At 51.9% G+C, this 27,290-nt stretch overlaps 2 protein-coding genes across 3 annotated transcripts in view; one reads left to right on the top strand and one right to left on the bottom strand.

Moving 5' to 3' along the window:
• Positions 1-1,629: 1,629 nt before the first annotated feature.
• Positions 1,630-19,228, bottom strand: STK11IP (serine/threonine kinase 11 interacting protein). Of its 2 annotated transcripts, XM_082763035.1 has the most exons (24): positions 19,131-19,228; positions 18,827-19,029; positions 17,048-17,122; positions 16,645-16,740; positions 15,593-15,700; positions 15,317-15,388; positions 14,292-14,421; positions 14,008-14,111; positions 13,287-13,376; positions 12,184-12,225; positions 11,510-11,677; positions 11,135-11,216; positions 10,670-11,026; positions 10,300-10,490; positions 9,313-9,423; positions 8,742-8,937; positions 6,753-7,247; positions 5,850-5,965; positions 5,563-5,660; positions 5,198-5,376; positions 4,872-4,956; positions 4,347-4,429; positions 2,941-3,167; positions 1,630-2,602 (listed from the first exon to the last, which is right to left on the bottom strand). In XM_082763035.1, exons 1-24 carry the CDS (start codon positions 19,177-19,179, stop codon positions 2,462-2,464), a joined length of 3,498 nt encoding a protein of 1,165 aa, XP_082619161.1. In that variant the 5' UTR covers positions 19,180-19,228; the 3' UTR covers positions 1,630-2,461. The 2 variants fall into 2 exon arrangements, with proteins under 2 accessions (XP_082619161.1, XP_082619162.1); XM_082763036.1 differs by lacking the exons at positions 1,630-2,602; positions 2,941-3,167 and adding an exon at positions 3,180-3,891.
• A 258-nt stretch (positions 19,229-19,486) lies between these two features.
• The window catches only part of SLC4A3 (solute carrier family 4 member 3), a 33,448-nt gene continuing 25,644 nt past the window's right edge, over positions 19,487-27,290 (top strand). Inside the window, exons 1-3 of the mRNA XM_082762976.1 lie at positions 19,487-19,589; positions 24,509-24,649; positions 26,050-26,206. Coding sequence (XP_082619102.1) covers positions 24,596-24,649; positions 26,050-26,206 — 211 coding nt within the window. The 5' untranslated portion in view covers positions 19,487-19,589; positions 24,509-24,595. The remainder of the gene's footprint in view (positions 19,590-24,508; positions 24,650-26,049; positions 26,207-27,290) is intronic.

The raw sequence follows: 27,290 nt of genomic DNA, 5'->3' as shown, positions 1-27,290 counted from the left end.
CTAAGTGCCTAAAGACTCAGACCCACGGCTGAGGCATCATCCTTATCAAGGTAAGGCAGGACCAGTTGTAACCCCAGGGAAGCGGGGTGGTAGCTCCAGGCTAGCAGCAATGGCCAGCCTATAGCCTGAGCCTCGTGGCTCCCTGCAGCCTGTTTCCACAGAGCCCTGGAGTCCGGCAGCAAGGAACAGAGGCCACCCCTGGTCCTGGGCACCCCTCCGGAGCAGCCTGCTCCAGGTGGGGAAAAGCAGAGATTCAGGCAGTGCTAGCGGCTGAGTACTGGAGCCAAGTACACACAGAAAAGGAGATAGGGAGGGTGGGAAGAAAACTGGTGTCTAAGATGAGGGACTGCGTGCTCAGAGCTGTGACAAGCAGCAGATGTCTGCAACTGGTTCACCAGATGTCACACCTTTTGCAAACCTTGGCTCACCGGCACAGCCCCTCTTCTCACACAAAGCTGGAGCGCAGGAGGACGTGGGGCAAGCCCCTGCACACACCCCGTGGGTGCAGTGAGAGCAGTTATCCCACCACTAGTTACAGCCTTGCAGAGACAAGGCAAAGAGCAGGAGCAAATAGGAGCAGTTACCTCTATGGTAAAACAAAGAAATAGCTTGAGAAGAGCTACGGGCAGGCAAACAGCTGAAAGCTTTGGTTCTGGCAATGCATGCTTTGTCAGGCCCCTCAACACGTGCCCAGGTGCAGCTCCAAGGATGGAAAAAGCAAGCTGGGGGTGAGCTGTGTCAGATCAGCTGGCACAGAGGAGATGTCAACAAGCTGGTCCAGTAACTCCAATTTTCACTCTTGCCCTTTTTGAAAAATGCAATTATGGAAGGGGAAGTGTGCGCTTACACCAGCTCCTTAAATGGCAAGATGAAGGCAGAAGAATCTTACTGGTCTTTACTGGCTCAGCTCTGAGACTCCTTGCCCCAGACAAAGCGCTAGGTGCTGGCAGTGCTTTCACTGAGCTCACTGCTTCCCAGCCTGAGATCACTCCAAAGGAACGGAGAGCAGCAGCCATATGCCCATTTAGGAAGCGGGGACACAACGGAATGTGTTGTGACATCTGCCTCAAGACAGTATAGATCTTGTCAACCCCGTCTATAGAAGGCTAGATAAAAACATCAGCCACTGTGAGCCCTCAGCAATTTAACTGCTTCTCGAAGTGACAGGAGAAAGCCTAGTAATAAGGAGATTCCAAGAAAGCGCCCAACAGTGCGCTGTGAGGTAGCCCTTAGACCACTACAAAGTAGAGAAACTGAACTTCCCCCTCCCCTAAGGCTCTGAGGATGGTATAGCTGGGCGGGTTGCAGCCTTGTCCCTCGGCCAGCCCCAGAACTGTCTCCTGAAGTAGATGATGATGCATGACCAGAGGACTTAGCGCGCTGCAGGGGCAGGTATTCACACCTCCACAGCCACGGCTGCAACAGCTCCTGCAAGAGGCATGCCTCTGAGATTTGGTACAGCCAGTAAGCAACCCGCTGGGTGGGAGCACAAAGATAATAACCACCCTAAGGAGGATGGGGGGAATGGCTGTGGGATCTTAGGGACTGCTTGAGGCTGCCGTACAGCTAGTATGCAAGACATTACAAGGACAGTATAGTGAGACAAGGCAGCGAGACAAGAAAAAACCATGGTGATTCAATAAATATAACCTTTTATTACAATAGAAAAAAGTAAAACTCATGTTTAAAATAGACTCTTGCTTTTGGACTGCTCAGAAAAGCCTAAGCCTCACTTTTACCTGCCAGTGCCCACGAGGGTCCTGACCCCTCAGCAATGAGCAACACGACTGTGCTGTGAGCTGCACAGCTCCTCCCTCCCCCGTGACAGTGAAGGACTACAGCAGCAGACTGAGCCATGCCCTGCCACGCAGGTGTGGGCTCTCTGTGGGGTTACCAGTACAATGTGCCTTATCCCTTTGTGCAATAGGCTCCTGATTGAAGCAGGCAGCTTTAGGGAAGCTGTGGATAAGAGGGCAGGGGGAGAAAGAAAAAGAAAGAAAGTATTAGCAGCAGATAATGGCAGCTGTTCTGAGACAGCTAGGAAGGCAGCAAATACACCTGCTGCAGAGACCGCAGTGTGCAACTGCCTCTGCCCTGCTGATTGCCTGAGTACCACCGAACATGCTCTGGCTCGGCTCCCTTCTTCCTCCAGTCACCTTTCGGACTATCCTGAAGGAAACTAGCAGACACCACCAGGTTAAAACCCTGTAGCTTGCAGCGTTACAGGGAACACCCTCCACCACCTCCTTCCACGGCCAGCCCAGTGGCAGTGAGTGACTGTACAAAGCCTGGACCATCGTGTGCTCACCTCCTCCTCACCAGAAAGGGCCAGGGGCAAGAGTAGGTTAGAAGGCAGAGGCCACAGGACAGCAAGGTCAGATGGGAGGGGAGACATTTGTGCGGCACTGCCAGCACAGCAGCGCTTCTGGCTCCAGGTCCTGCCTGCCTACAGCGGGCAGGCTCACTCCAGGCCCTCATACACAGCCCTCCGCAGCTCGATAGAGAACATCTCCTCCCAGGGCCCACGGATCCACTCCACCAGCTCTACCAGGAGCTCAGGGCACTCGGTGCGGATGTGCCACGTGCTCTCCACCTTCAGCACCTGGAAAGGAAGAAAGAGACAGAGGTGGATGAGCAGGGCCCAGACTCAAAAGGCACTGATCAGCCCCAAGCTGCCACTCCCCAGTGCCACAGCCAGCTCTTCCCAGTTTTTTTTCCCAGTTTTTAAGTGATATCCTCCTCTCCCTCTGCTGCCAGATGTGAGAGCATCCCTACATAACTTCTGCACATCAGCATTTCTCTGTGCTCCCCTGCCTCCGTGGTGCAAGGCCCTGGGTTAGGATGGGAGATGACAGCCCCAACATGCTCTTGGCAGGAACAGGATCTGAGCACAACCCAGCCCTCAATGTCTCGTGTGCCCCATGACCTCCTTTTGGTTACCTCATCATACAGCATCAGCTTGATGTCACAAGGACACAGGCGATAGGTTATGACATTGCTGATACTGCTGATCGGCTGCTTCTCCTTCAAGTGGATATTGCTCCTGGAAGGCATTTCTGCCTCACGATCTGCATCCAAAGGAGGCTGCACCTGCCACTGGTGATTCTCCTCCAGCAGAAACAACATGCTTCGGGTGCTCAGCAGGGTCACAGGGAAAGCAGATGCCCCTAAAAGGATACAAGGGAATATGAGAGGCTTTGCTCGGAGCCTGAGTCACCATAAAACAAGCTTTGCTTTCCATTCCTTCCCTGGGGAAACCCTTTTCAGCAACAGTAACTGGGTGACCAGCTTAATGCAATTTCTAGACTAAAGGCAGAGAGCAGGGTAGTAAATAGATGTACCTGGGCTTGACCAAGCTCATTCCTTGAGCATACATATGAAAGACCATCACCCAGCCAGCTTTTTCTAGGCAATATCCACATATGAGGCAGGAAAAGGAACTCAAGTCCTTTGACCTCATAAACAACACCACTATTCCTTATTTAAGTCAGCAGCTCCAGCTAAAAGGCCACCCTTTTTGGCCTTGATTTGCCTGGCTGCAGATCTGATGGACAGAACACAGCATAAATAAAGTTTAAGATGTGTTCCATCTCGGTAGTAAGTACAGCAGAAAGCAGGAGAGTTTTGATAAACTAGAGGGAGCATAAATATCATCCAGCTGACTTCAGTGGATGCAAATAAGAAGCACTAGAATAAGTCAACAGCACAGAAGTAGGGAACCACTAGCTGAGGTCACAGGGATCACAAGCTGCTACAGCAACATGTTGTTTTTCTTGACACATCTCACTCTTGGGAATTAGCAGGAATATCAGAGATGGCATGTTTAATTAGTCCTGTCTACTTGGCAGCGAGGCCTCAGCTGGAACTGTGTCCGGTTCTGGGTGCTGTACTCTAAAAAAGGAGAAAAACGTACTTTAAGCTCTTCCTCCCACCCTCAGATACCACATTTGGACCTCAGCAAAACCTGGCACAGAACTTGGTGGACTCCAGCAGGCTCTTCTTGTCCTGCTGGCGAGGGGTTCAGACACCTGCTTCTGTTCTCCCAAAACAGGGACCCTTTCAGCTCCCACACACTAACCAGCTATGTGTGACCCCTCAAGCTCGTGGCAATAACACAGCCCCTGGATCACTTCCAGCTTCTCAGAAGCTGTTCTGAGTTTTCACCAAACCTGGTGTTCAAGACCAAATGTCTGTGAGACTCTGTCCTGTGTCTCAACGCTAAAAAAACCCTTACCCATGCCCCTGCCCCATCTCGCTGATGGAGCCATGTTCACTCTATACTAAGAGCTCAAGCATGTAAGCAGAGAGCACAGTGTGGGAAATCTGGCCACGGAGATCTCCTGTACCTTGGATCAGGTATGCCAGCAGGTAGAAGAAGCAAGTGCCATCTGCAGCTGCAGAACCTGTGGTCTTGGAGTCCAGCAGAGGCCTGGAGGAGATACAACAGTGGGGCACTCAAGGAAGAGCATTGTTCCCAGTCTAGGTTTGCTGTGAGCTACTTTTTGCTGTCTACTCGAGGAAAGGAGGGACCCATCTCTCACAGTTTTTCCAAAATACCTCTCTCCCCTCCTATTTTCTCTGCCCACCACCTTGCTAACTAGGAACATAATGCTCCCCACAAAGAGGGAGAGAGCCCTGTGGCTCCCCCTTTTCCCCCTTCTGTTGTGTTCTGCTCAGGTTCCTCCATGCGAGCTGGAGTTGCAGCCCCTGTGCAGCAGGCACCTGAGCCGGCTGCCATGAACCTAGCTCCCAGGCCTGGCTGCCACTCGAGCGGTGCCTCCTGCTGCCCTGTTCCGAGCACTGCATTTCCCTGCTGGGGCTGGACACGCGCCCTTTTCCATCCAACCCCCCACCCCAGAGGCTGCTCTTACCAGAGCCAATGTTGTGGATTCATTTCCACAGTGGGGATTTCCTTCACCTTATTGCTGTGCTTGGCAGGCAGCTCTTGTATGAGACCTAAAGAGGGGTAGAAGGCAGATGACTTATTGCAAGCCCACGGGCAGTACATAACAGCTCAGGAAAGTTCTTCAAGTTTATAAGAGAGATATTGGAAGGTATGATGCCAGCGGGGTCCTCCCCCAACTTCTTTCTGAGCTGGCAAGAAATGAATTTGCCATGTACATGCAGCTACAGATCTCCTAGTAGCTCTTCTAGAGAAAAATCCTCACCCTCCCCTCTGCTACAGCCCTACTCTTACATGTCAGGGTCTGCAGAAACTGGTCACAGCAGCTTTGGTTCCGGATCAGCAGGTTGTAGGAGGCTTTGGGGTTCTCAAACTCTATTCGCAAGCTCTGGTGGCAGAGTCCCACTTCCAGATGGGAAACATCGGACAGGTAGTGAGAGTCGTTCTTCTTCAGCCACTCTGCAGGTTGTCCCCTAAGCACAGAGCACAGCCCTCAGCTGCAGCAGGCTGCCCCATCTCCCACCTCGGATTGCAGCAGGGGGGTTTAACCAGCAGAGCCTTCGCATGTAATCACACCTGCAGGGTAAAGCCAGCAAAGGCTGGCACCACCCAGCGCTCACAGCCTTGCTGCAGGGTCTCACTGCCACTGCTCTCCTCACCTGATAACCCCAGTGACTTCCAGCACATAGATCCTGAGGTCAGAGGCAACCAGGATGGAGAGGAACTCTCCTTGTCGGCCGAACTTCACCATGGCCACCTAGAGCACAGAGAAGGCAGTCACAGTGCTGGCCTGCTCCTTGCCTGCCCACCCACGGACAAGACTGACCCAGGCATGCTGCAGCTCCCTTCAGACTCCAGTCTCCAGATGCCACCCCCGAGCAGAACGTGCAGGGTGGCGAGGACAGCCAAGGAGCAGGGCCGTAGGATTGGTGCTGCAGGAGCTCACCTTGAGGAAGCACTGGAACTCCTCGTCGTTCTCCTCAAAAACCTCCATGTCCAGGTACAGCTTCAGGCGGTGATCCACTGAACGGAAATCCCTCGTGTTCAGGGCGCCATTTGCAGCTGAGGAGAGCAAAGGGTGGGATCAGCACGCTTCCCACTAACCAGAAGCTGCCCAAAACATACAGGCTGGCACTAGCGCAGCAGCATCACCCCTGCTACACACCCACCTCCATCAAGCCTCTCCTCTATACAAGGGGCTAGAACTAATGCTTCCCAGGCCACAGGTCTCAATACTGAAACATGAGGGGATTCCAGCATTGACATCTGCCCTTTCAGGTGCACGAGGCTTTTCATACTAATACCCAAGCAAAAGCAGTCTCTGCCTGTATGTACAGACCGCCTGTTAACTGCTATCTTACAGGACAGGTCTCACAGCCAGCACGCAGTCTCTTCTTTTGGACAAGCTTTGTCATCTGAGCTCACAAAACCCACTGGGAAGAACACAAGTGTCTGTAAAACCACTAACCACAGCCTCCTATAAACATGCTAGCCTCACACCACGCTTAGGCCAGAACCTACAATCAGAAACTGACTGCTGTTCTCCAGCGGTGATGCTCCAGCTGGCAGCCTGCTAGTGCCACAGGGACCCAAGTGACTGGTGTCACAGAGCTCCTGCAGCAAGATCCAATTACTCAGTGTGAGCGATACTCGGGATTAGGAGCTGACTCAGTTTTCCCTACCTTCAGGCATGAGAGCTGAACAGAGGGGCATGAAGCACCCAGCTCACAAGAATCCATCACTGCTGTTCATGTATGATGATCTCCTCCCACACGAAGCAGGAGGCAGTGCAGCCAGCAAGCACCAGCACCCAACACCCCTAAACCCTGCACAGCTCTGACATACTCACGGGGACTGAGGTTCCACGTTTCCTCTGACTCGGAGTTCAGAGAGAGCTGGGAAGGAGTGGGCCCGCGAGAAACGCTGTAATGATAGCTCCCCATCATGCTGCCCCCGTTGGTGTCCGTGCGGCTGAGGGAGAAGTGCTGGCTCTTCATGCTCAGCTCCTTATTCCCACAGACCCCGTCCAAGCTGCGGGAAGCGGAATGGAGAGTGCCGTCGTGCTCGCCACTCAGCTCCGGGGTCCTGGTGCTGGTGCTGGTATCCACCTCCGAGCTGTCCTCCCCACCGATGTAGAACTTCCCACTCTCACTGGCCAGAGCAGGTGCTTCCTCTGGGCCCTCCTGCTGGCTGCCTCCTTCCAGGAGGGAGTTTGACAGGTCCTCACTTGTGCCATCACGGCTGGGCGGCAGGGGCGTGCTGGAGCATACCTCCGAAGGCAGGATGACCACATGGTCACTGGAACAGCTGGGACAGGCGATGGGCTCACCACCTGCTGCAGCATCTGTGGAAGATTTCAGAAGGGATACAGAAACACACAACATAGCTCTCATGCAACAAGATTCTCCTTTCCTCTTAACCTCTGCAAACCACAAGCAACCCCTTTCAAAGCAGATTTTTAAAGCTAGTTAGGTATAGCATGACCTAAGAAGCTTGTTGAGCAGCTCTATTCAGAACCTATACCTGACTCACCTCCTCTTGGCAAATCTATGAGAAATTCTAAATCAGTGTCAGCATCCACCCAAAACAGCCACGTTCAGAACTAGGGTGACCAGGGTGACTGCAGCTGAAACTGAAACTACCATCAGTTCTTTCTTCCACTTCACATCCACAAATGCTCACACTGCCTTTGAAGCCCCAACTCACACTCAGTTAATCCAACCATTCTTAGTCACCTCCATCCCAAATTGGTTTATCTTTGGCCAGCCAACCTATAAGCCCACTGTGTCTGTTCTCCAGCTGTCCTCATCCCTCCTGACCCCAATTCCTGAAGCTCACTTCATCCACACCACAGTCTGAGCTGGATCCTGGAACTCCCATTATTGCGGGGGGAAGAAGAACATGTCCCAGGATAAAGGAAAGTGCAGCCACCAGGACAGCACCTCTGCCCTCACTGCAGAGTTCTCCAATCTCAGGATACTTCCACATACCAGAAGCATCTTCCAAGCTAACACTCCTCTGACACTTCAGATAAAACCTGAGCTTTGAAAAACTCAGCAATCAGAAGATGCTTATTCAGCACTAGCAATGCCTCAGCCAAAATACCACATCTAATTTCAAACAGCCAAAGAAAAATGTGGACAAGTGGGGAAGAGTACAGAGGAGACCAGCAAGAATAACTGGATTGTACGAGATATGAGTGACAAGCAAATTATCTAGGGAGTTGAGCTTATTTAGTCTAGTGGACAGAACACAGGACTAGCTGTGGGGGGAGAACAGCCCTCCAGTACAAAAAAAGAAATAAATCACTCCCCATAAGGGAAGCAAGAGCAAGCTCAAGATTACAGCTAGGAAGACTTAGGCTGGGGTTGTTCTTCTGATACCTAACAGCCAAAGTTGTATCTGAAGTATTGGAGCAGATTCACCAAAAACCTCCATTAGCAAAGGTGTTTTAGAACAAACTAGTCTCTGTGCCAGAACTGGCCATGGATTCAACAGGATGAGACACAATATCACCTTTAAGGCCTCTTCCAGACTTCTGCAGACCACTTGGCGGTTTCCAGCACCCCTAATTTTCTCCTAGACCCCAAGTGCCCTACAGTAGTTGGGTGGCCCTTGATTAACAGTAAGAAAGTGACTTATTCCTGCTGGTGAAGGAGGCAGGCTCTTCCCTAGCCCAGTCCCCGTGGGCTGACAGTACATTCCACACCAGGCTGTAATTCCATTACAACCGGGGCATCACCTTCTCCTGTACGTTCTATGCTCTGCACCACAGCTGCCATCCTGGTAGTCTGCTCAGGCACTCGGGAGTATCCTTTCTCCAGGGACTACAACCTACCTTGATTTGAGGCAACTAGGGTCTCCAGGCTTTTGGTGTCCCCAACTTGTGCAGGATAAGGACCTTGCTGCCAGGGAGACAGGGACTGCAAAAACTCATGCTTGCATTTCAGGCACTGGAGCCTCACGGATCCTTTCTCCTGGTCCTGACTTTGCCGATTCTCTTCCACAGCTGGGGACAACACTTCAAGCACACACTAGAAGTAGCAAGACAGGGAAAGAGCGTTAGCAGGCAATACAACTGTCCTTCTTTGGGGACATGCAACACAGTTTGACTACTAGAACTCAGCAGCCCTTTTCCCAATGGGAGAAAACTGCAAGGTTTTCCCCTTGAGAGCACCCTTTATGCTCCAGGAAATCTACTGCTCATGGCCACGCGCACAGGGCCCCTCACAGGTCATTTGTGCAGCAAGAGATCCTGAGCTTACAAGCAAGGCATGGGCTACCTAGATAGTTACAGGAGAGTAGATGTACGTGTGCTCTAAGAACAGAGGCTCTGTGCTGGCAGACAGAATCCAGCATCTTCCAGGAAAATTGTCCACCTCCCCATGCTTCTTCCTAGCCCCTCCAACCTGCAGGCACTGCTCCGGGCAGTCATCCAGCACCACGTATTTGCGCTTCTGCCGGTCCTTGCGAATGTAGCTGAAGTGCAATGTGAGGACAGGGAAAACTCGCTCCAGGTCCTGTAGGAGACAGAAAACACCAGTTCCAGAAAGATGGCGCAGCATCCAGACTGTATTTGTTTGTAAGTGTTGGAAACGTGGACGTACAAGTACTTAATTCAGTGAGCCTGGAACAGTCCTCCCAGAAAAGCCCTGATAGCATTTGGTAAAATAGGAAAAAAAAAAAAGTTCATATGTGCTAGGTACAACTGTAAATTACAAGGCCCAGAATGAAGCACCTCAAATCAAGCCACAAACATTCAAGAGGTAGAAGGGTAGGAAGAAAAAAAAAAGTTTGAGCTTTTGGGGAACAACATTAGAGAAGCCTGTGATCAAGTTCATGCACATATTTCATATTCTTAAAACCCTACTGTGAGGAAGAAAGGTTTCTACGCTCCCTTTCTAAAAGGCCACAAAAGCAAAACAGGGCTGCTAGCAATAAAACACACATCTAGCATGGATAGAGAGCTGCCCACTGAGCTGCCAGTAGCTTTCCAAATGTCACATTAGACTCAGTGCTGTGCTGTCCAAGAAAAAGTACAATCCACAAATAGCTCTGCAAGGCCAGGACACTATCCCGGTAAGGAATGGATAGGAAAGTTCTCCTTCGTTTGATTTAGGCTCCCCTCAAGAAGTCTCTTATTCCAGTCACTGGGACAAATCTTTTTAACCCCAGCTTTGGAACAGAACTGGTGCTGACTTCTGCTGCATTATCACAGATACTGTAAGCAATACTGATGCTGTTAGGTACATACATATAGGGTGGAACAGATGATCAATCAGGCTTTGCAGGCATTAGGAAAACACATGCAGGGTACTCTAACTGAAGTCAAAATCCAAAATGTTGACCCATACAGGGAATAAGAAGCCAAAAGCTCACGCAGAGACATGACTCACCATCCTCTTCCAGTTCATCTCAGAGGTCTCTATCTTCTGCAGGCATTTCAGCTCCAGCTTGTGGAGGACTCTGGCAGCCTTCAGTTCCACCTCGATCACATGCCTAGCTGTGACCCGCAGGAAGATCCAGTCTAACTCCGGGTCCCCTTCACCTTCTATTTGGCTCACCAGCACTGGCTGGCAAAGGTCCACTGTCAAACAAGACACAGCACAAGTCAATACACACAGCAGGCCTTCAGACCTGCTTGAACAAAACCTTTAGAAGTCCCACATTGCAGGGCAGCACGATAAAGCTTCAGGGATGCCACATTCAACCCACCTATTCTACCACCACCCAAGCCCTTGCACAAGGCAGTGAAGACCCATTTACCTTCTGGCTTCTCATCTTCTTCTTCCCCCAGCATTAGCTCATCTGCCTCCTCTTTTCCTCTCAGCTCTCCTCCCCCATGCTCATCCACTTCAAGGTCTTCCTCCTTCTGAGTATCATCCACAGCAGGAGAGGATTCTTTCGGGGATTCTTGGGGTTTTACTTGCTCTGCTTCAACGTTCTCACTCTGCAAGTCTGCTGCTGCAGGTCTGCCTGAGATCTCATCCGCAGAACGGCTCCGGCAGATGACAGGTAGTTGGTCACGCTCCTCCAGTCTCTTGTACTGCAGCCAGTCAACACCGAAGCGATCTCTGAAGCTGTCCATGCGTTCCATCTCCTTCTGATGCTGTAAAACCAGGCCTGCAGAGAGAAAGCTTGGGAAGTATGAAAATAGTCACCACGCCAGAGCACCCCTCTGACTGCAGGCAGTTCAGCTGCTGTGTTACTGAGAAAGAAGACAAGCCTCACCAGCAGAGAGAGGCAAAGTCTGGGACTCATGTTCCGTGTCACTGGGCTCTGAAATGCTCGCTCTGCGCACTTTGACTTTCCCCTGGAACAAACAGGATAAGAATAGTTGGAGGGCAACAGAACAACCAAAACAGCATCTGATCACAGCCTCCTCTGACAAGCCAAAGGACTCATGGCTGTTACAGCGCAGAAGCACACCATGAAACATTTGTTACAGCACATCAAGACTGACTTTAAAGCAAGCCCCTTCCTAACACAGAGCAGTGTAGAGACTCAGTACAAAACCACATCCCACAGCATGGGGTGTTCATGGTGCTGCAGCCCCCTCACCCAACACGCCAGCTACATGGCTAAGCAGCTGTCTCAGTACCAGACCTTGCACTTCTTCCGAGGGAGCCTGACAGCCACATTCTCTGCTGGGGACTGGCTGTCACTGAAGTCTGCAGCACAGGAACTGTCCAGAGCACTGCGGTCCAGCAAGGTCCTCTCTGAGGTAGATGTGTGGATGGACTGGGATACACTTTGCACAAGTTTTGGAAGGTGCTGCATCCAAAAGAAGAGAAAGCTGTCTACTGAGTGTGAAGGGGAGACACAGTAACCAGGACACAATTCAGGCTAGCGATTTCCCTGGCCCTCACCCCAAACTTCCACCATCTCAGCAGAAGCAGTGACAACAGATCCTACCCGGTTGATTGGACTGTTTATTGTGGCTGCTCCAATTTAACTCAACCTCTGTGTCCCTTAAAAACAGCAGATGGGATGTTGAAAAACATTTGTTTTGCTAAAATGTAATTCAAGTGTCAAGTGCCAGATAGTACATGAAAGGGAAAGCGGCAAGGCTCCAAGTTCAGCAAGGGTACTTAGGACAGAATAAGTTACACCAACAGTCCCAGCAATTACTAGGAGTCAGCATGGACTGAGCCAAAACAAACTGCTTCATAGGGAAAAGGCAGCCAATACAGATTTTATGGGACACATGAGGATGCAAGAACCTGTCAGACTTCCCACCCCCAAAGGCAGTAAGATCAGTTTACAGCGATTGTACTTACCATTAGGTCTGAGGAAGAGAGTGGTTCTCCATCCAAGAGGAACTGTAATTAGAGACCCATTTGCAGTCAGATTCCACTTGCCTGGCACATATTCAGGACAACATCTACTGATTCTGTTTCCCTTCAGGTCATCATAGGGTTGGGATCCTTGGCACAAAATTGCAAAGATTTCCAGAAACAGCCCTGTTCCTGCCTATCCATCGGGCCTTTACCTGTAGCTACCTAAGAGTATATAAGGCCAGAAGGGACTCTTGTGGTTTCCTGTTTACAGACCTTTTAACTCCCAGAAGCGTATCCAAGAAGGTTTGCAGAAGAGATCTGATAGATTCTTCTGCAAGAACTCAAATTGTTTTGGCAGCTACTCACTGCTTCCTCAAGGTTGGTACCCTACTTCTAATTTGAGTCTACCTAGCTTCCAGTAACTGGAGCTCACTGAAAGCTTGTTCCAATTTGGAGTTTGATGACAACGAATGTAGCAATTCGCTGCTAACATAAATGGCAGACCAGCTCTGGAACACCTCTGACCCCTTAGCAAGCCAATTTACTTTGCTAAATTGCCAGAACACTGTCTTTGCTGGCTTCATTATTTAAAATCAGATTACCAAGAACTGACTTAAGCACCAGAGCACAAAGGAAACAGTGATGACACCTAACTGAGAGCAGAGGAATGTGGGGAAGGAAAGAGGTGGTCATGGCTGTCAGTAGAGTACATAATTAGGCAAGGTAGGCTGAGACCCTGAGTTTCTTTTTGCAGAGTCCAGCCACGTAGTTACTATCTGGCAGAACAGAGGAAAGTTTTGGAAGCTTCAGTGAACAAAATTGATGAAGTAGACAGGGAAGAAATCTTGAGATCTGAGGTCTTGCAAATCTGAGATCAATATTCAACTGTGCCTGCCTTGGCCAGCACACCTTACAAAAAGGTAAGGTTATTAAAATTACACTACCTAAAACAAACAAACAAAAAACAAACAACCACACGCACCACAGAACCACTGAAACTGGTTTTCAGGTTTACAAAATTTGTTCCACTCATTTGCCCATGAACACCGGAATACCCCACACCTTCAGCAAGCACTGGCAGAAGGTCCGTGGCTGATACTCACATTGGAGGAAGCTGCTCTGGGAGACAAATGTACAAGGGTTGCAGACCGGTGGTTTTGATGGAACCATAATGGGTTTCCCTCTAGGTGCAGCTGGGTGGAGGAAATAGAGAAATAGTTATTAGAAAGAAACACGCTATACCTTGATTTAATCTCCCTGGAGGTTCCAGGATTTCTCTCTGCCTCAGGAAATATCTTTGTAGTGGAATGCTGATCAACCCAGGAGAGGACTAAATTTTCACAATGCTTCCTGAAATTTGTTCAGCAAATGCAGAATGAAATTAAAGTATTTTCTACTCAAGCCCCTAAATCATCACAAGCCTCTTCAATACTGACTTTGAGAAGTCTTGGGAGAACAATCCTTTGTAGGCTATTTTCCTTCACAGACACTACAGTGACTGTAGTTATCCTCCTTCAGACTTCTCCAAATGCTACAAATCCACAAAAGCATTAGGAGAGGATCCTCATTGAACTTGGTGTTAAAATTGGAAAGCGTGAAAAAAGGATGTGGGAATAAGTATACAGAAAAATGAGCAGGGGCCAGAGAAAACAAAGACTAAAATGCACGTGTCTTTCCAAGGTTCCCCATCAGCTTTCCTTGTTAAAATTAAATGCTCAAGAGTTGAATTTATCTTCCAAAACTCTCTTCTTATCACACAGTCTCTCCTCTGCACCCTTCCAGCCCACATCTCCGATCTACCAACTCACCAGGTTTTGTGCTTACTTTTTTTAGATAGTGCAGAGTGGACAATGATGCCAACTGGGCATGCTCCAGCAGCAGGTTGTAGGCCACATCCAGGTGCTGCAGATTCACCAGCTGTTCAACCCCTGCAAACAAAGCAAGAAGCCATCAGCATAATAGAAGACATGTCTTAGAAAACTTTCCCCTGTCCCTCTCCCCCAGAATTGAACCCTTGTAAAAATAGCTGTGCCCAAGATTTCAAGTTCCACTCCTCCTTGAGGAAGAGAAAGACGTCAGACTCAAGGGTTCCCCCACTGCTCGCTCACCATTAATGCTGTCAAGTTCATTGTTGCGCAAGATCAGAGTCACCAGCTTGGATCGGCTGAAGATGCCAAGGTTTGGCACTTTGGACAGGAAGTTATAAGCCAGATTGAGGTACTCAAGTTCTGTAAGGGTCTGTTTAGAGAGAAAAGCAGCACTGGATCAACCGAGACCTGAACTCGAGACAGAGCACTCGTCCCTGCCATTCTCTCCATCCCACCAAGGCCACTTAAAAATTGATTTTCTTCAGACTACTTCTGCATCAAGACTTCAATGTTCACATTTGGAGTGGTATGTCTAGAGGTGCTCTAAGTGCTTTAAAAAAAAATTGTTAGGAGCAGCTTTTCCCTTCCCCAGTAATTTTAATGATAGGGACTGGACACCCTGCCTCAGGCAAAGAGCTGAACTTGCTACCAAAAGAAGCCCTTCCCTACTTTTGGGAAGACAATGGTGAAGGACATATTGTGAGCCTTACCAACTCTGTGAAAAGCTGTTTCACAGCTTCTCTTAAAAGAGGCATATCCAGCCCAGCAGAGTCTAGATTTCAGTGTCTTTCCCCAGAGACCCAGACATCATTGTGATGGATTACCACCTCCCTAAATTAACTGACAGGAGATTTCCAAGAGTAAGAAAAAATTGCTAGTGGCTGCCTGGATAAACCAAACAACAAATCTCAACAGTGCCTGGCTACCTCATTCTCACCTGCTGCACAGAGTACAGCAAAGCATCACCAACACTGAATAGCAGCCAAGTGATACGCACGGCGATGCGCACAGCAGAGATGCCTGTCTCAGAGCGATGAGGCACGCTGACTTCCCTGCCTCACCGGGACAGGGGCTGCACGTACAGGGAAACAGTTTCAAGGTTGCAAGCACTAGCTCTAAATCACACGCCTGTTGGACCGTGTCTCCAATCTCCTGCGTTATACTTCGCTTAGCAGGCTCACACTGACCTAGCAGGTCAATGATCACAGCACTTCAGCAGTGTCCTCTCCCTGCAAGGAAACTGGCGCTCAGCCCCAGATACTCACCGTTAAATAGAGCTCGCAATCCTGGACCTTGTTATGACTCAAATCCAAGACTCTCAGAGCATTTAGTAATTGCTGGGGGATGAAAAGACACATGATCAGATCGTACAAATGCCTTCACTGCAGCATGGGAACCCTGTCCTGCTGGGAGAGGCCAGCAAAATTAACATTGCTCACTCCCTCCCACCCAGACCCAGCAGCATCAGTCAAGCAGTGGCCAATTTCTGGCCGTGATCATCTCACTTCCACCCAGTCACGCAGGAAGGATGCCCCGCTCACCAGTGAGTCATCCAAGGCAGTGATGGAGTTGTAGCTGAAGTTGACAGTATGCAGTTCCAGCCAGGGGAGAGCACAGCTCAGATCTCCACCACATGCTGAAATGATTTCCTAGGAAGAAGCGAGGAGCCGTTCCTTGGTTCGTACTGACTGTTACGGTAACAGCAGATGAACAAAGGGGAACAGCTAGTCTAGAACAGGGATGGCATATTGTGCCTCACAGACCCTGGAATGGATCAGCGACTTAGAAGTCATTGCCAAGTATTTGGAGGTGGTGGAAATTCCATGACTAGATATGCTGAAAGGAGATGCTCTTGCTTCCTACACACGTGGCAATAGTTAACCTAATGGTTACAAGTTGGAGACTGAAAACTAAGCACAGAGACTCATCTGCACAGAGACTCATCCTAACAAAAACTTTTTCAGACCTTCATCAAAGCACCCAGCAATAAGACACACATGTTCTGGTCAAACAACTCATGCTTTGGCAGGCAGAAGAATCTCTCAAGGCACTCCCTGTCAGCAGCCACTGTTCCCCAGCAGGCAGCTGCTTCCATGCCAGACAGAAGCCCAGAGCCCCACTGCTAACACAACCCACACTATTAGCTCTTTGTGGTTGGAGCTTCACGTCTCAGAGACCTGCTGGGCACAAATGCTAGTTAAGATGCTGGGACACAGCAATTCTCCCTTACAATCAGCTCTAATTTACGATTGCTAAGGTGCAACCAAATAAACCTTGATCAGCTGCAGGACTTTGAATGGAGAAATGGGTAAACACAGAGCAGTGAGACTTCGCAGATACGAATATTGGCTGGAGCCAGAAATCCTCAAGCAGCTAAAGAGGAGACTACCGAGCACATAATTAACCAGGGAACACTTCTACGGTATTTGAGTCAGGGGTAGGACCCCAGAATGGGGAAGGGAGAAAAAAACATACAGAATGTGGATTGAGAAGGTGGTTAACATGGCCCGTCTGGGTCCTACAACCCTTCAGGTAGGGAAGATAAGGGAGGCATTCTCCTGTGTAGCTCCCCACGGGCTGCAGAGACACTCACCTCCAGTGTGCTGATACATTTGCAACAGGTTAAAGACTCCAGCTGAGAATAGACAAATCGCAGACCCCGCAGGCAGTGTGGAGGGACAGACCTCAACTGCAGCAGTGATGAGAAAGTAAGGACAAAGTACATCAGCACATTACAGTGCAAGAGCAGCTGCCATCCCAGACCCATCTTTATAAGAGATCTATTTCCCTCCTGGAGCCTCCCTCCCCAGCACTCCAGCCATCGTTCACACCCAGCTTTACCCCAAGCAGGTGTTGCAGGAGTTCAGACTTCCCCTTGTAGGAAGGCCACATAAGCCTACCCAGTTTTTAGGAGTAGAGGCATTCTGCAACCACGAAACTAAGTAAAGAACAGCCAAACAGCAAGGCTCAGAGCCCATTCAGCCTCCTGTACTTACTTCCAAATGCCGGAGGGACTTGAAAGGGAAGATCTTCACAGTAGATTGCAAAACACAGTTTGGAGCATGAATGAGCTAGAAAAATCAGAAAAGAAGGCTCTTATTAATCTCAGTTTGTGAAGCAATAGCGCTGCCTTGATGCGCCAACTGCAGCACCATGAACAGACTGCTTCTCCAGCTCAGGTGTTAACTAACAGAGCCTGTTATTTAACATCCCCTAATGCTCTCCGTGCTGCCATCTGCACTCTCGCAGTCCCATGGTTCAATAAAGGTCAAACAGAAAAGCATGCTAGCTAGCACAAGACTGCCAGACCATTCATCTCCATTTCTTCTCCTTCGCTCATGTGGCATCACCACTGTCAGAGCCACAGGGAGATCTGACAGCCGGGTTCCTCATCAGCCACCACTAACTAAATAAAGACAAATCTAGCCGCTGGAGCTATGTTTATCAAGCAGCTGAGCTGAACCAGCACAGTGGTGGGAGGTATGCACGTGCATTTCACTAAAACAAGCCAAATAAGGCAAGTCACAAGCAGATACAATGGAAAATAGAGCTGGTCTCCAAGACACAGTTAACATTAGGCTGAGGTAGCTGCAAACCTCCTCTTTGCATTTTACAGGGCAGCCACAGGCTCTTTCACCACGGGGTAGGTAAGACTGTGCTCATATGCCACAGAGCTTACGAAACCCAGCTCCTTATGCCTTCTGTGGACGCTGCATAAGCAGGGGGGGGTTCAGACAAAGCGGTGATGAAGCAGGTAACGCTCCCACTGCGGAGTACAACCAGAGAGACCATCTCTGCCAGCCACACGCACAGAAGTGACTCATCAGGTGCAGAACAGACGTCCCAAGGCCTCCTCACCGCTTCCACAGCCACAGCCACGGCAGTGATGAATCACTGCCCCGCTTCTGCCAGCACTAATGCAGCATGTTGAGCAGGGCCATTCGCAGGGGAAGGCTGTTCTGGGAAGCTCTGATGGCCAGTTTTAACAACGCGTGTGTCAGACGCCAGCCTCGCTCTGTGTCTTGACAACTTGTCTCCTTCTCTCCTCTTTCCACTGTCTCAAGAATCTGAGCAGGCTGCTACAAATTATTAGTTTCCCCAAGCAAATCGGTTCCTGCACCGCAAGGAGCAGCTTCTCCTCTATTTTGGGCCTGTTACAGAAGGAGCCCATTACTTGGTTAACACGAGCACTCACCACAGCAGTCTCCTGACTGCAACATCTTCCCCTTCCTTGTCCTGTCAGGGGACCTCCACGGGCTCTGGGCCCCCACGCACAGCCTCAGCGCATTGTTTTACAATCTCCCACAACACTCAGATAGTGGTCTGGTAGAAAACACTTTTAAGGACACTGCAGGCTGCAGTGCTGAAAATTTGAAGGCCCAGCCACAGCAACTCCTGAGCACCACTGTGGGACCTCGGGGCAGGTCACTCCCCTTCTCCTCCCTGGTGCAAACCTCTAGTTTCTACTCTTCTCATGGTACCCCAGTGCCAAGTAGAATCGTGTGCAGCCTCTTAACGCATGCCAGCTTGCAGAAAGCTCCCTGAAGGATCCCTCTCTCCATGCTTCTATTCCAGGCTCCCTAAAATGAAGGAGGCCAGCTTACGAGCTGTGAAACAGCTCAGATACAGTCTCAGCCTGGGCACGAGCGTGTAAAACACGAGCTATCCGCGGGGGGCCAGGGGGCTGAGCGGCTGCGCCCAAACCCCCCTGATTGTGCCCAAACCGCCCTGATTGAAGCATTCTGGGGGGCGCCCCTTCGCCTCCCGGGCCGCACCTTGAGGGATCGCGTCTTCTGCAGGACGTCGAAGAGGAACTGCGCCTGCAGCACGGCGGCCGTCTCGGCGGGGTGCGAGGGCAGCGCCACGAAGCCGCGGGCCTGCTCGCGGGGGCCCAGGAGCTGCTCCAGCAGCCGCGTCAGGAGCTGCAGGGTGCCGGCCGGCAGCGTCAGCGTGCTCGAGCCCTCCAGCACCAGGTCCCCTGCGGGCGACAACGGGACGGGAACGGGGACAGCGGGGCCGTCAGCGCCGCCGAGGGGAGGGTTTGGGGGTCGGGGGGTCGGGGGGGGGGCGCTCACCCACCGGCGTCGCGCAGCAGCAGCGCCAGGCCGCGCACCGCCGCCTCCGCCATGGGCAGGGGCAGGGGCAGGGGGCAAGGGGCAGGGCCCGGGGCCGTCCCGGTGCCGCCGCCGCCGCCGCTGCCTCCGCCGCGCTTCCGGCCCGGCCGCGCCCTTCCGCCGCGCCTGCAGCGCCGCCGCTGACATCCGGTTGCCATGGAGCCCGCCCCGGCGTCCCCCGCCCCGCCGAGGGACGGGAGGGGACGGGAGGGGAGGGGAGGGAACGGGAGGGGAGGGGGGCGCCGCCGCCGCCACCGGCCCCGGGGGGGGAGCCCCGCGCCGCCGCAGCCCGAGCCGCGAGCGGGGGCGGCACAAAGCGGGCGGCGGGCGGCGGGCAGCAGCAGCGCCGCCTGCCCGGGACCCGCACGGAGCTCTCCGCCTCCTCCTCCTCCTCCTCCTCCTCCTCCTCCTCCGGCGGTGCGAGGTAGGGGCCCCGCGGGGCCGTCTGTCCGTCCGTCTGTCCGGGTGGGTGTGTGTGTGTCCGTGTGTCCGGGACCCTGTGCCGCGCTGCCCCCCCGGGCTCGGCCCCTCGCTGTTTCGCTCTCGCCCCCTCCCCGTGCCGCTGTGACAGACAGACAGACAGACAGACAGACGGACGGAACCCGGACGGGTTCAATCTCACCCCAAAAGTTTCCGTCCCTTTCTGCCCGTGCTGTCAGCCCCCCGCACCCCACCGCTGGCTCTCCTCCTCTCCCAGCACCAGCTCCCTGCCTGGACACCCCGCAGCTAAAGGGTCCCCAGCCTGGCTGCTGGAGCTAAGGGAATAAATGAGAGGTTTCCCTGCTCACCCCGGTGTATGGGACGGCCGGCTGCAGCTCTCTGCCCAAACTCAACCTGCCAAGGGGCACCGGAGGCTGCTGGCCTCGCCCCTGCTCAGCGGGATGGCACAGCTCCATCTGCACGCTGCTGCGAACGGGCCCCTGGGGACCAGGGGAGCCCTGCTGGATGCATGGCAGCAACATGTGGCCCTCGGGAGATCCCTTCGCTGCTGGCATCGCGGGACGTGCCTGCCTGGTTTCCTCCTGCCTGCCTTTAGCCTAGGACATGGTTCGAGCCGGGTGAGTGCCGCGCTGCTTGCTGCTGCCCAAGGCTGCACTGGGAGGGGAGAGCCCCCGCAGGAATTGGCATGAGCGAGGGCAACGCACTCATGGAGAGAGAAGGAAGGTGCGAGCGCGCACTAGCCAGCGGTCTGTGGATTTTTCCTGACCTCCCTTCGAATCTGGCCTGCTGGTGTTATGCTTCTGTTGCTGAAAATTACTTCTAGCGGGATTGCTGAATCACGTACTCCTGACACGCGTGAGATAGAGTAGGATGGAGGTATCATTCATTCAGCTTTCTTTCGGTGTATTGGTTTTTAGCCCCCTTTTGTCTTGTGTTCTTCTCGTGACAGCCCAGGCAGCGATTCCAGCAGGCTGGGTGGTTCAGCATGATGCTTATTAGCAGAATTCTCCCTGATGTTCTTTTTAAATTTCTCTTTTAAATTTTAACCCATTTCTGAGTCTCTCTGTGTGGGTCCGCCTGAAAAAAAATAATCTTCATTTGTGTTCTACACCCCTGAGATCCTTCCAGACTGCTGGCACGTCCCCTCCCCATCTTAGTCATCCCATCTTGCGCTAGACAAATTTAGCTGCTAACCTTTCCTCATAAATCAATCCCCCTGGCCTACTGGCAATTCTTGTTGCTCTTCCCTGAACTCCTTCTGTTGCAGGTAATAGAAAATGCCAGGCTGGATCCGAGGCGATGTCTCGCCAGCCTTCCTATGACAGGTTGCACCAGGCGCTGCAGAGTAAGGGGCAAGTGGCCTCTAGTGGCCAGCCACCAAGGAGTACACCGAATCGGCACTCCAAACCGCAGCGCTCGGCTCTTGGCATCCTCAGAATCCCCTCAGTGCTGGAAGTGATTTGTAGTGTTACCAGTCCTTAAACAGATTTCCTGACAGCAAGGCTGTGCTGCAGCTCCTGGGGGCCATCCGGCACCTTCGGGACGCCGGGTGCCCCGTGGGTAGCACGTCTGCCCTGGGAAGGGATTGCTGCCTTCGGAGGAGCATCTGTGCAGCATTTGCACGCAGGCTTAGTTTTTCCTGGGGGGGATAAATAGGGAGCCAAAGAAGCTCATGTAGTCTCAGTGTGCCCGTTAAATGTGTTATTACAGTGTTAGGATGGGAAGAGGACATAGGAGACCTTGTATGGTTCAGATCCCAACATGTGCTGGGGGCTGCCATGCCTCACCTCCTGCATCTACAGGGTGAGTAGGGATGGGGGAAAACCCCCGCACACCACATAGTCCCCCTGAAATCTCAAAGCGGGTCCCAAGGGCTTCCTTGTTTTACTGCTAGTACAGCTGTCTCGCTTTTAGCTGCTCAGCAGAGTCATTAGAGTGACATATTTTCAGCATGTTTGAGAATACGCCGCTTGGTTGGGTAAAGAGAGACTAAGCGTTGAATTTTCCAACCCTTTTAACTTCATTTAGGCAGTCAGGCTGGAGCTGTAAACTCAGCGTCATGTTTTGCAGAGACCATGCCAGAAGAGCTCGTCGCATCCAGCAGATCTCCTGCCTGTGGGTTTCCTCCCACCCCGATCTTGAATACCCCTGTCAGCCTTTGCGTAGCTTCAGAGCAACCTGCGGCCAACCTGAAGCAACGCACATTGTTTTCCAACAGTGCCGGTAGTTTGCAGTTTCTGTTCAAGGTCCCATAAGATGCATTAGTGGCACAGAGGTGGAGCTGAGCGTTGGTATTTTTTATTGTTAAATTACCATTATCATTTTGCTAGTTTTTAGGGATTCTGCCACTAGCAGAACTGCCTTCCAAAGCTGTGAAGTAGTAGTACTTGTAGCATGTTTTTGCCGGCAGTTGTCTCTTCTGTGGCTGTGGCTGTGGATGTTATGTTCCTCGCAAATCCCCAGCCCCTTTTTTTTAATGCACACAATGCCTTGGCCCTGAGGGACTGCAGAGCCAGGGTCCACCTGCCAGCTCTTCTCACTGTAATAAAGCGTTCCCTTCCTTCAGTTTCAAATTTGCTGCTGTTTGATTTCATGGAATGATACCCTTTTTCTGAGTTAAAAGCGAAAGGAAATAAAAGACATGTATTACCCTTCTCCCTATCTTGTCTCCTACCAAAAAAGCAGCTCAGTCTCCTCTTACAGCTCATTTCCAGACCTTTCTCCTTTTTCTGTTTTTTTCTCTCTGAACCCTTTTGCTCCATCTGTCTTGGAAAACAGAGTGGAAACCTGAAGATTACACCTTAAAGTAGAAGCCTTAACAGATCTGCAGAGTGAATTGGGTATTTTCATTGTTTCACCCTGTTCCTTATGGTTTGGACTCTCCATTTCCTTGTCTTGGCAGCGTATTTCTCTTGAGCTGCTCAGGTCTCATAGAAGGGTTCAGTTACTGTAGATTTCAGTCCGGTGTATTTGAGGAATTTCATCCACTAAGTTTTGCCTTTTTCACGATAATTAGGATGGTAACGTTCAAAGGGAGGAAAAGAACAGCAAAAATCTCAGGTTATTCACCATAAGTTTTAATTGTCCTATCCCCATCCACGTAGCTGTGTTAGTGCCTCCAGTATTCCTCATGTTTAATAAAATTTGGTCCTTTCACGCTTTTTCTCCCTGTCTGGTACTGAGCAAACATTGCATGTGGAGTCCTCCTGATACCACAGGAAGGAACTGTTGTCATTCATGCCTGCAAGGCCTGGGTGTGCAGCCCCAAAATCGCGCTCTAGCTGTTTGCAGCCCTATCCTATTGCAGCATGTCACTTGTAGCTGTACCGCTTCTGGCACTGCTCGATAGTTTGTTCATTTGCATGACTGCATCCTGAGATAGCTGCTAAATCTATAAAAATGGTTTGAGAGAAGGTGGCTTGGACCGAGAGAACGTGCTTCATCAGTGATGACATTAGCTCCTCAAGAAGTTGCCTTAGAGATGGCCCCAGAATTTTTTGGCTTCATAAATGTGTGCCTTTGGGTAGGCAGGATAAGCAGAGCCTGCAGTAGCACCTTCTGAAGATCTTCCAAGGTAGGAGGAGGGGTGATGAAGTGGCCTTACTGGTGTCACCTTTAGACCATCTGTTTTAGTGTTGTGTCTTGAACAGGGCCCCTGCGAGGTACTTCAGATGAGATGGTAAGAAGTGCTTTAGCAGATCTCCAGGCTGTGGCCTGCACTTCTCTACTACTTCTTCCAAAGCTTCATAGCTACAGAATAGCTTGCTCTGAAAGATGTGCTTTGTAATAAATATGACTTGGTACCCAGAGAGATGCCCAAGCTGTCCTCTAATTTTGCAGTATTTTTCCCCCTAATGACATCAATGACAAAAATCTTCTCTTTTGCCAGTTTTCTATTAATTTGTATTCTTCCCTTGCAGTTTTAACGAATGTCCCTTTTCTTGCTCCATGAAATGAGAACACTTTGCTTAGCCATCCCTCCCCAAACTGCTGTGGATGTGCGTGCACCTTCTGTCTGCCTCCGTATGAGTTCAGATGAGTTTTCAGAGGCCCAGATCTCCCCCGTGCCAGTCTCTGAACCATCTCCAGTTCTCCCTGATGTGACAGCAGACGAGGCAGCCCATGCTGAGCTCAGCCTGCCCTGTTGCTGTAGATGTGACATGACTAGAGCTGTTTCTGTGTTACTCTCAATCCCATTCCTTATGAACTGTGGAACCTCGTTGCCTCCTTCCCTTGCAATTGAACGCTGAGCAGAGCGCTCCCTCGGGCTGCCCACGGGGTTATTGGTCCCTTAACCACGCTGGTGCAGGCAGTGCACATCTCTGCAGTCCGGGTGGGCCTCTTCCCCTGTAACACTTATTGCTTTGTGTCTGTTGTATGAATGCAGAACTGTTTGTCCTCGTGCCGTCTCTCTGCCCTGCATGGATCTTTCTGAGGCTCCTCGTGGCTGTTTTGGGGCCTGTCCGTTTTTAAGGCTATGTGGCACAGGACTGCTCCGTGCTGCCTGCTGCTGGCATGCCCCCTCAGCACCTTGCCTTTCCCATTTTACCCTTGCCCGCTGCTCAGCCACACTCCAGCTTTGCCCAGATGTTCTGGTAGGGAGGTGACTGAGCAGGAAACCTTCCCTTCCCTGGCACAGCACGGCTTGGAGCAGCGCCTCGTTCGGAGGAGGACAGGGAGGTGTCAGGGCCTCCCCTGGCCTTGACCTGGCAGAGCTGGCACCAAAGCAGCATGGTCCGTGCCATTCCCACCCCCTCACCGCACCGTGCTGAGGGACAGCCCTGTCCTGGTGGTGCTGGGGAGGTTCCCCAAGGTGGCCTCTCTGGGTTAGGAGCCACGGGGGCTGAGGGCAGTGGGTGGCAGTCTCCCACGACATTCCCTTGTCCTGCCCTCTCTCCACAGGTTATGCCACTCTCCAGGTTTGCTGGGTGCCTGCCGGTGAAAGAGAAGGGTTGATATTTTGCCCAGGCCCTTAGGTCCTGAACCAAAATGGCAGCTGGAGAGTCCCCTCCCATAGGAGAAGTCTTCATCGACCTGCAGCAGGTGAGGTGGGAATCCAGCGGCAGCGGTGCCGTGTCTGCCCCGGGAACCGCGCTGCTGCCAGGCCGTGCGTGGGACCCGCGTCCTGGCAGCCTGCAGCAGCACAGAGCCTCCGCTCGCTGCGGCTGTGTCGGCACCAAGGGTGCCCCGAGGCTGCCCACAAGGCCAGATCTGCTCTGCTGTGGTCAGGAAGGCCAGAGGGTGCCTTCGGGTGCTGATGGGTGCAGTAGGCGAGTGGTAGGAGCCTCTGGGAGCACATGGTGCCTGCAGCTCCATGATGCTCCATGCAGCTCCATGGTGCTCCAGCCAGACGGTCTCTGTGAGGAGCTGGGCAGCTCTCAGTTAGACTCTCCCTGTTTTTACCATGTTTGGGACACCCGTGCTGAGGTGGGCAGTGAAGCAGCCTCATCCCCACGTGCACAGATATGTCCGAGGTACAGACCTGAGAGCGCTGTATCTGGCACCGCTCACCCATGGGCCCTGCCTCCATCCCCAGCCCACTCCCCAGCTCGTTTTTATTCTTGCCTCTCCCTCTCACACCTCCTTCGTTACCCAGGCCCCACCACAGCCACTGCTGAGTGCCCGGTGCTCCCTTCCCACAGCCGGCCTGCAGAGACGCTCGGTGCCCCCGCAGCACCCAGCCTGGCCGTGGAGGGACGTGGGGGGAGGCAGAACGCGGCCCAGGCCGCCTTGCTCCCTCTTTCCGCCCAGCACAGGCAGATTTGTCACAGTTGGGCCTCCTCCTGTTTCCATGGAAACGAGGGAGTCCACAACAGCTCAGCACTGGCATTTCAGCTCTATTGACGGAAAATTTTACCAGCTGCAGCTGCTCAGGAGGCAGAAAGGACAGGAGTCACCTGGCGATGCTCTTCTCAGAGCATCTCTACCAGCAAAAGGCAGAGGAGTGCCTGCAGCCTGAAACGTGAGGCTTCTCAGGCAGAAAAGCCTGAAGAAGGCATGCTAAAGGAAACACGGGAGCCCCAGGATTGCAGGAGAGGTGGGGGATGTACAGGGTGGTCAGTGCCCCAAGGGCAGCTCACCAGAGCAGTAAGAGCAGCTTTGAAATCTGCCTCCCCGGAGCAGGGATGCCGTTTCCCAGAGAGAAATCTCAAGAGGGAGGGCTGTCAGACTGAGCAAAGGGAAGGCCGGAGGGTAGCAGTAAGGTGTGAGGAAAGAGAAATCCCAGCTAAAAGAAAGCTGCACGTCTCAGCTGGTAGCTCAGAGGCTTGCTGATCTGTTCTGACTCTTGACTCTCAGTGGAGCTGTGCCCATAAATGAGTAACTGTTCCCCAGCCCTGTGGTGTGATGCCCACTGCTCTTCAGCAAGCTCAACCCCATTTGCAGGACCCAGAGGACTGTAGGAGTCTGCAGTGTTTGATTGTTATCTGGTGATTTCTGTGCAGGGCAGAGATCATGCAGAGAAAGCCTCTCCTGGTGCCGAGGACGATGAGGACTTGGATAAGACCTTGTCAGTCGAGAGATTTGGGGACCTGATAAGCAAGTCAGCATCAAGCAATCTGGAGAAGCAGAGACGCAGCTACAGTGAGAGAGATTTTGAATGTACGTAGGTCTGAACCACCATACCCACTTCCACCCTCACTGCTAACCCTTGCTCAGCCTCACGTGCTCTGCAGCCTTGTGCTGGGGTCCCTGCAGACCCTTCCTCCCTTCAGAGCAATCCCTGAATGCTATGTACACCCAGTGCCCACTGCCTCATCCCAGTCTGCTCCCAACCAGTGTCCCTTGTCCCTGGAGGCACAGCTACTGCCCAGCCCAGGTGACAGCATTGCTCAGGCCTGGGTGCTCGCTCACCTCCCCACCCAGTGTCAAGCACCTCTGCAGCCACTTCCACCAAACTCAAGTTTCCAGTTTGAAACTATTTTTCTTCCATATGGCTGCAAAGAAACATCCAAACATGGCTAGGAGCCAGGCTGTCCTCCCCAATCTGAAAGCAGATGGCTCCAGTCAGACATGCCTGTGTATTTCTAAATAGCAACCACGAAACCATCAGGTTTATCTGCTCAAAGAAAGGACAGAAAAATAAAAACGGAGTGTGAGTTTAAAATGCTGTAGCCGTCTCCCCTGAAATCCTCTGATCAGCACATTTATTCCACCAACCACCCTTCCATGAAGGTGGCAACAGTGAAAGTCACTCTGGCTGTAAAATGAGAGTGTGCCCGCAAGAGCAGCCATAAGCTACTGCCTGCTGTAGACTGGTTGCATTAGCTTGTAGTAACAGTAACGGGCAGGAAGAGGAGTACCCCAGCCAGCAGGCTGTTTGTATGGAAGGCGAGTAGCAATGGCTGGGTCAGTTTCCCAGTCTCCGGCTCTCCACAATCAGATGCTGCTTATTTTACGACTTAACTGTGATAGGATGCAACCTCAGGAACATTTTGTCCTTAGGACATCACCAGGCTGCTTGCTGCTTGGCCACTTCTTTCCAGTCGGTGCTGTAGAAGTTTGCTAGTAGAAGTCTACTACTATAATGCGCCCCAGCTGCTACTTTCTGCTTGTGCCATTTCTCCACAGAGGCTACACTAAAACAGCACTTTGCACCGAAGCACACAGTCACTCGCACACGTGGCTGCAAGGTGCTGATAGCTTTGCTGCGGGTTGAATACCTGGACTGTGCTGCTGGGACTTA

The sequence above is a fragment of the Aythya marila genome (genome assembly GCF_965140915.1).
Source record: "Aythya marila genome assembly, chromosome: 6".
In the NCBI taxonomy this organism is placed as follows: Eukaryota; Metazoa; Chordata; class Aves; order Anseriformes; family Anatidae; genus Aythya; species Aythya marila.
Note: the sequence above shows the minus strand (reverse complement) of the source record. Positions and strands in the feature narration are given on the sequence as shown.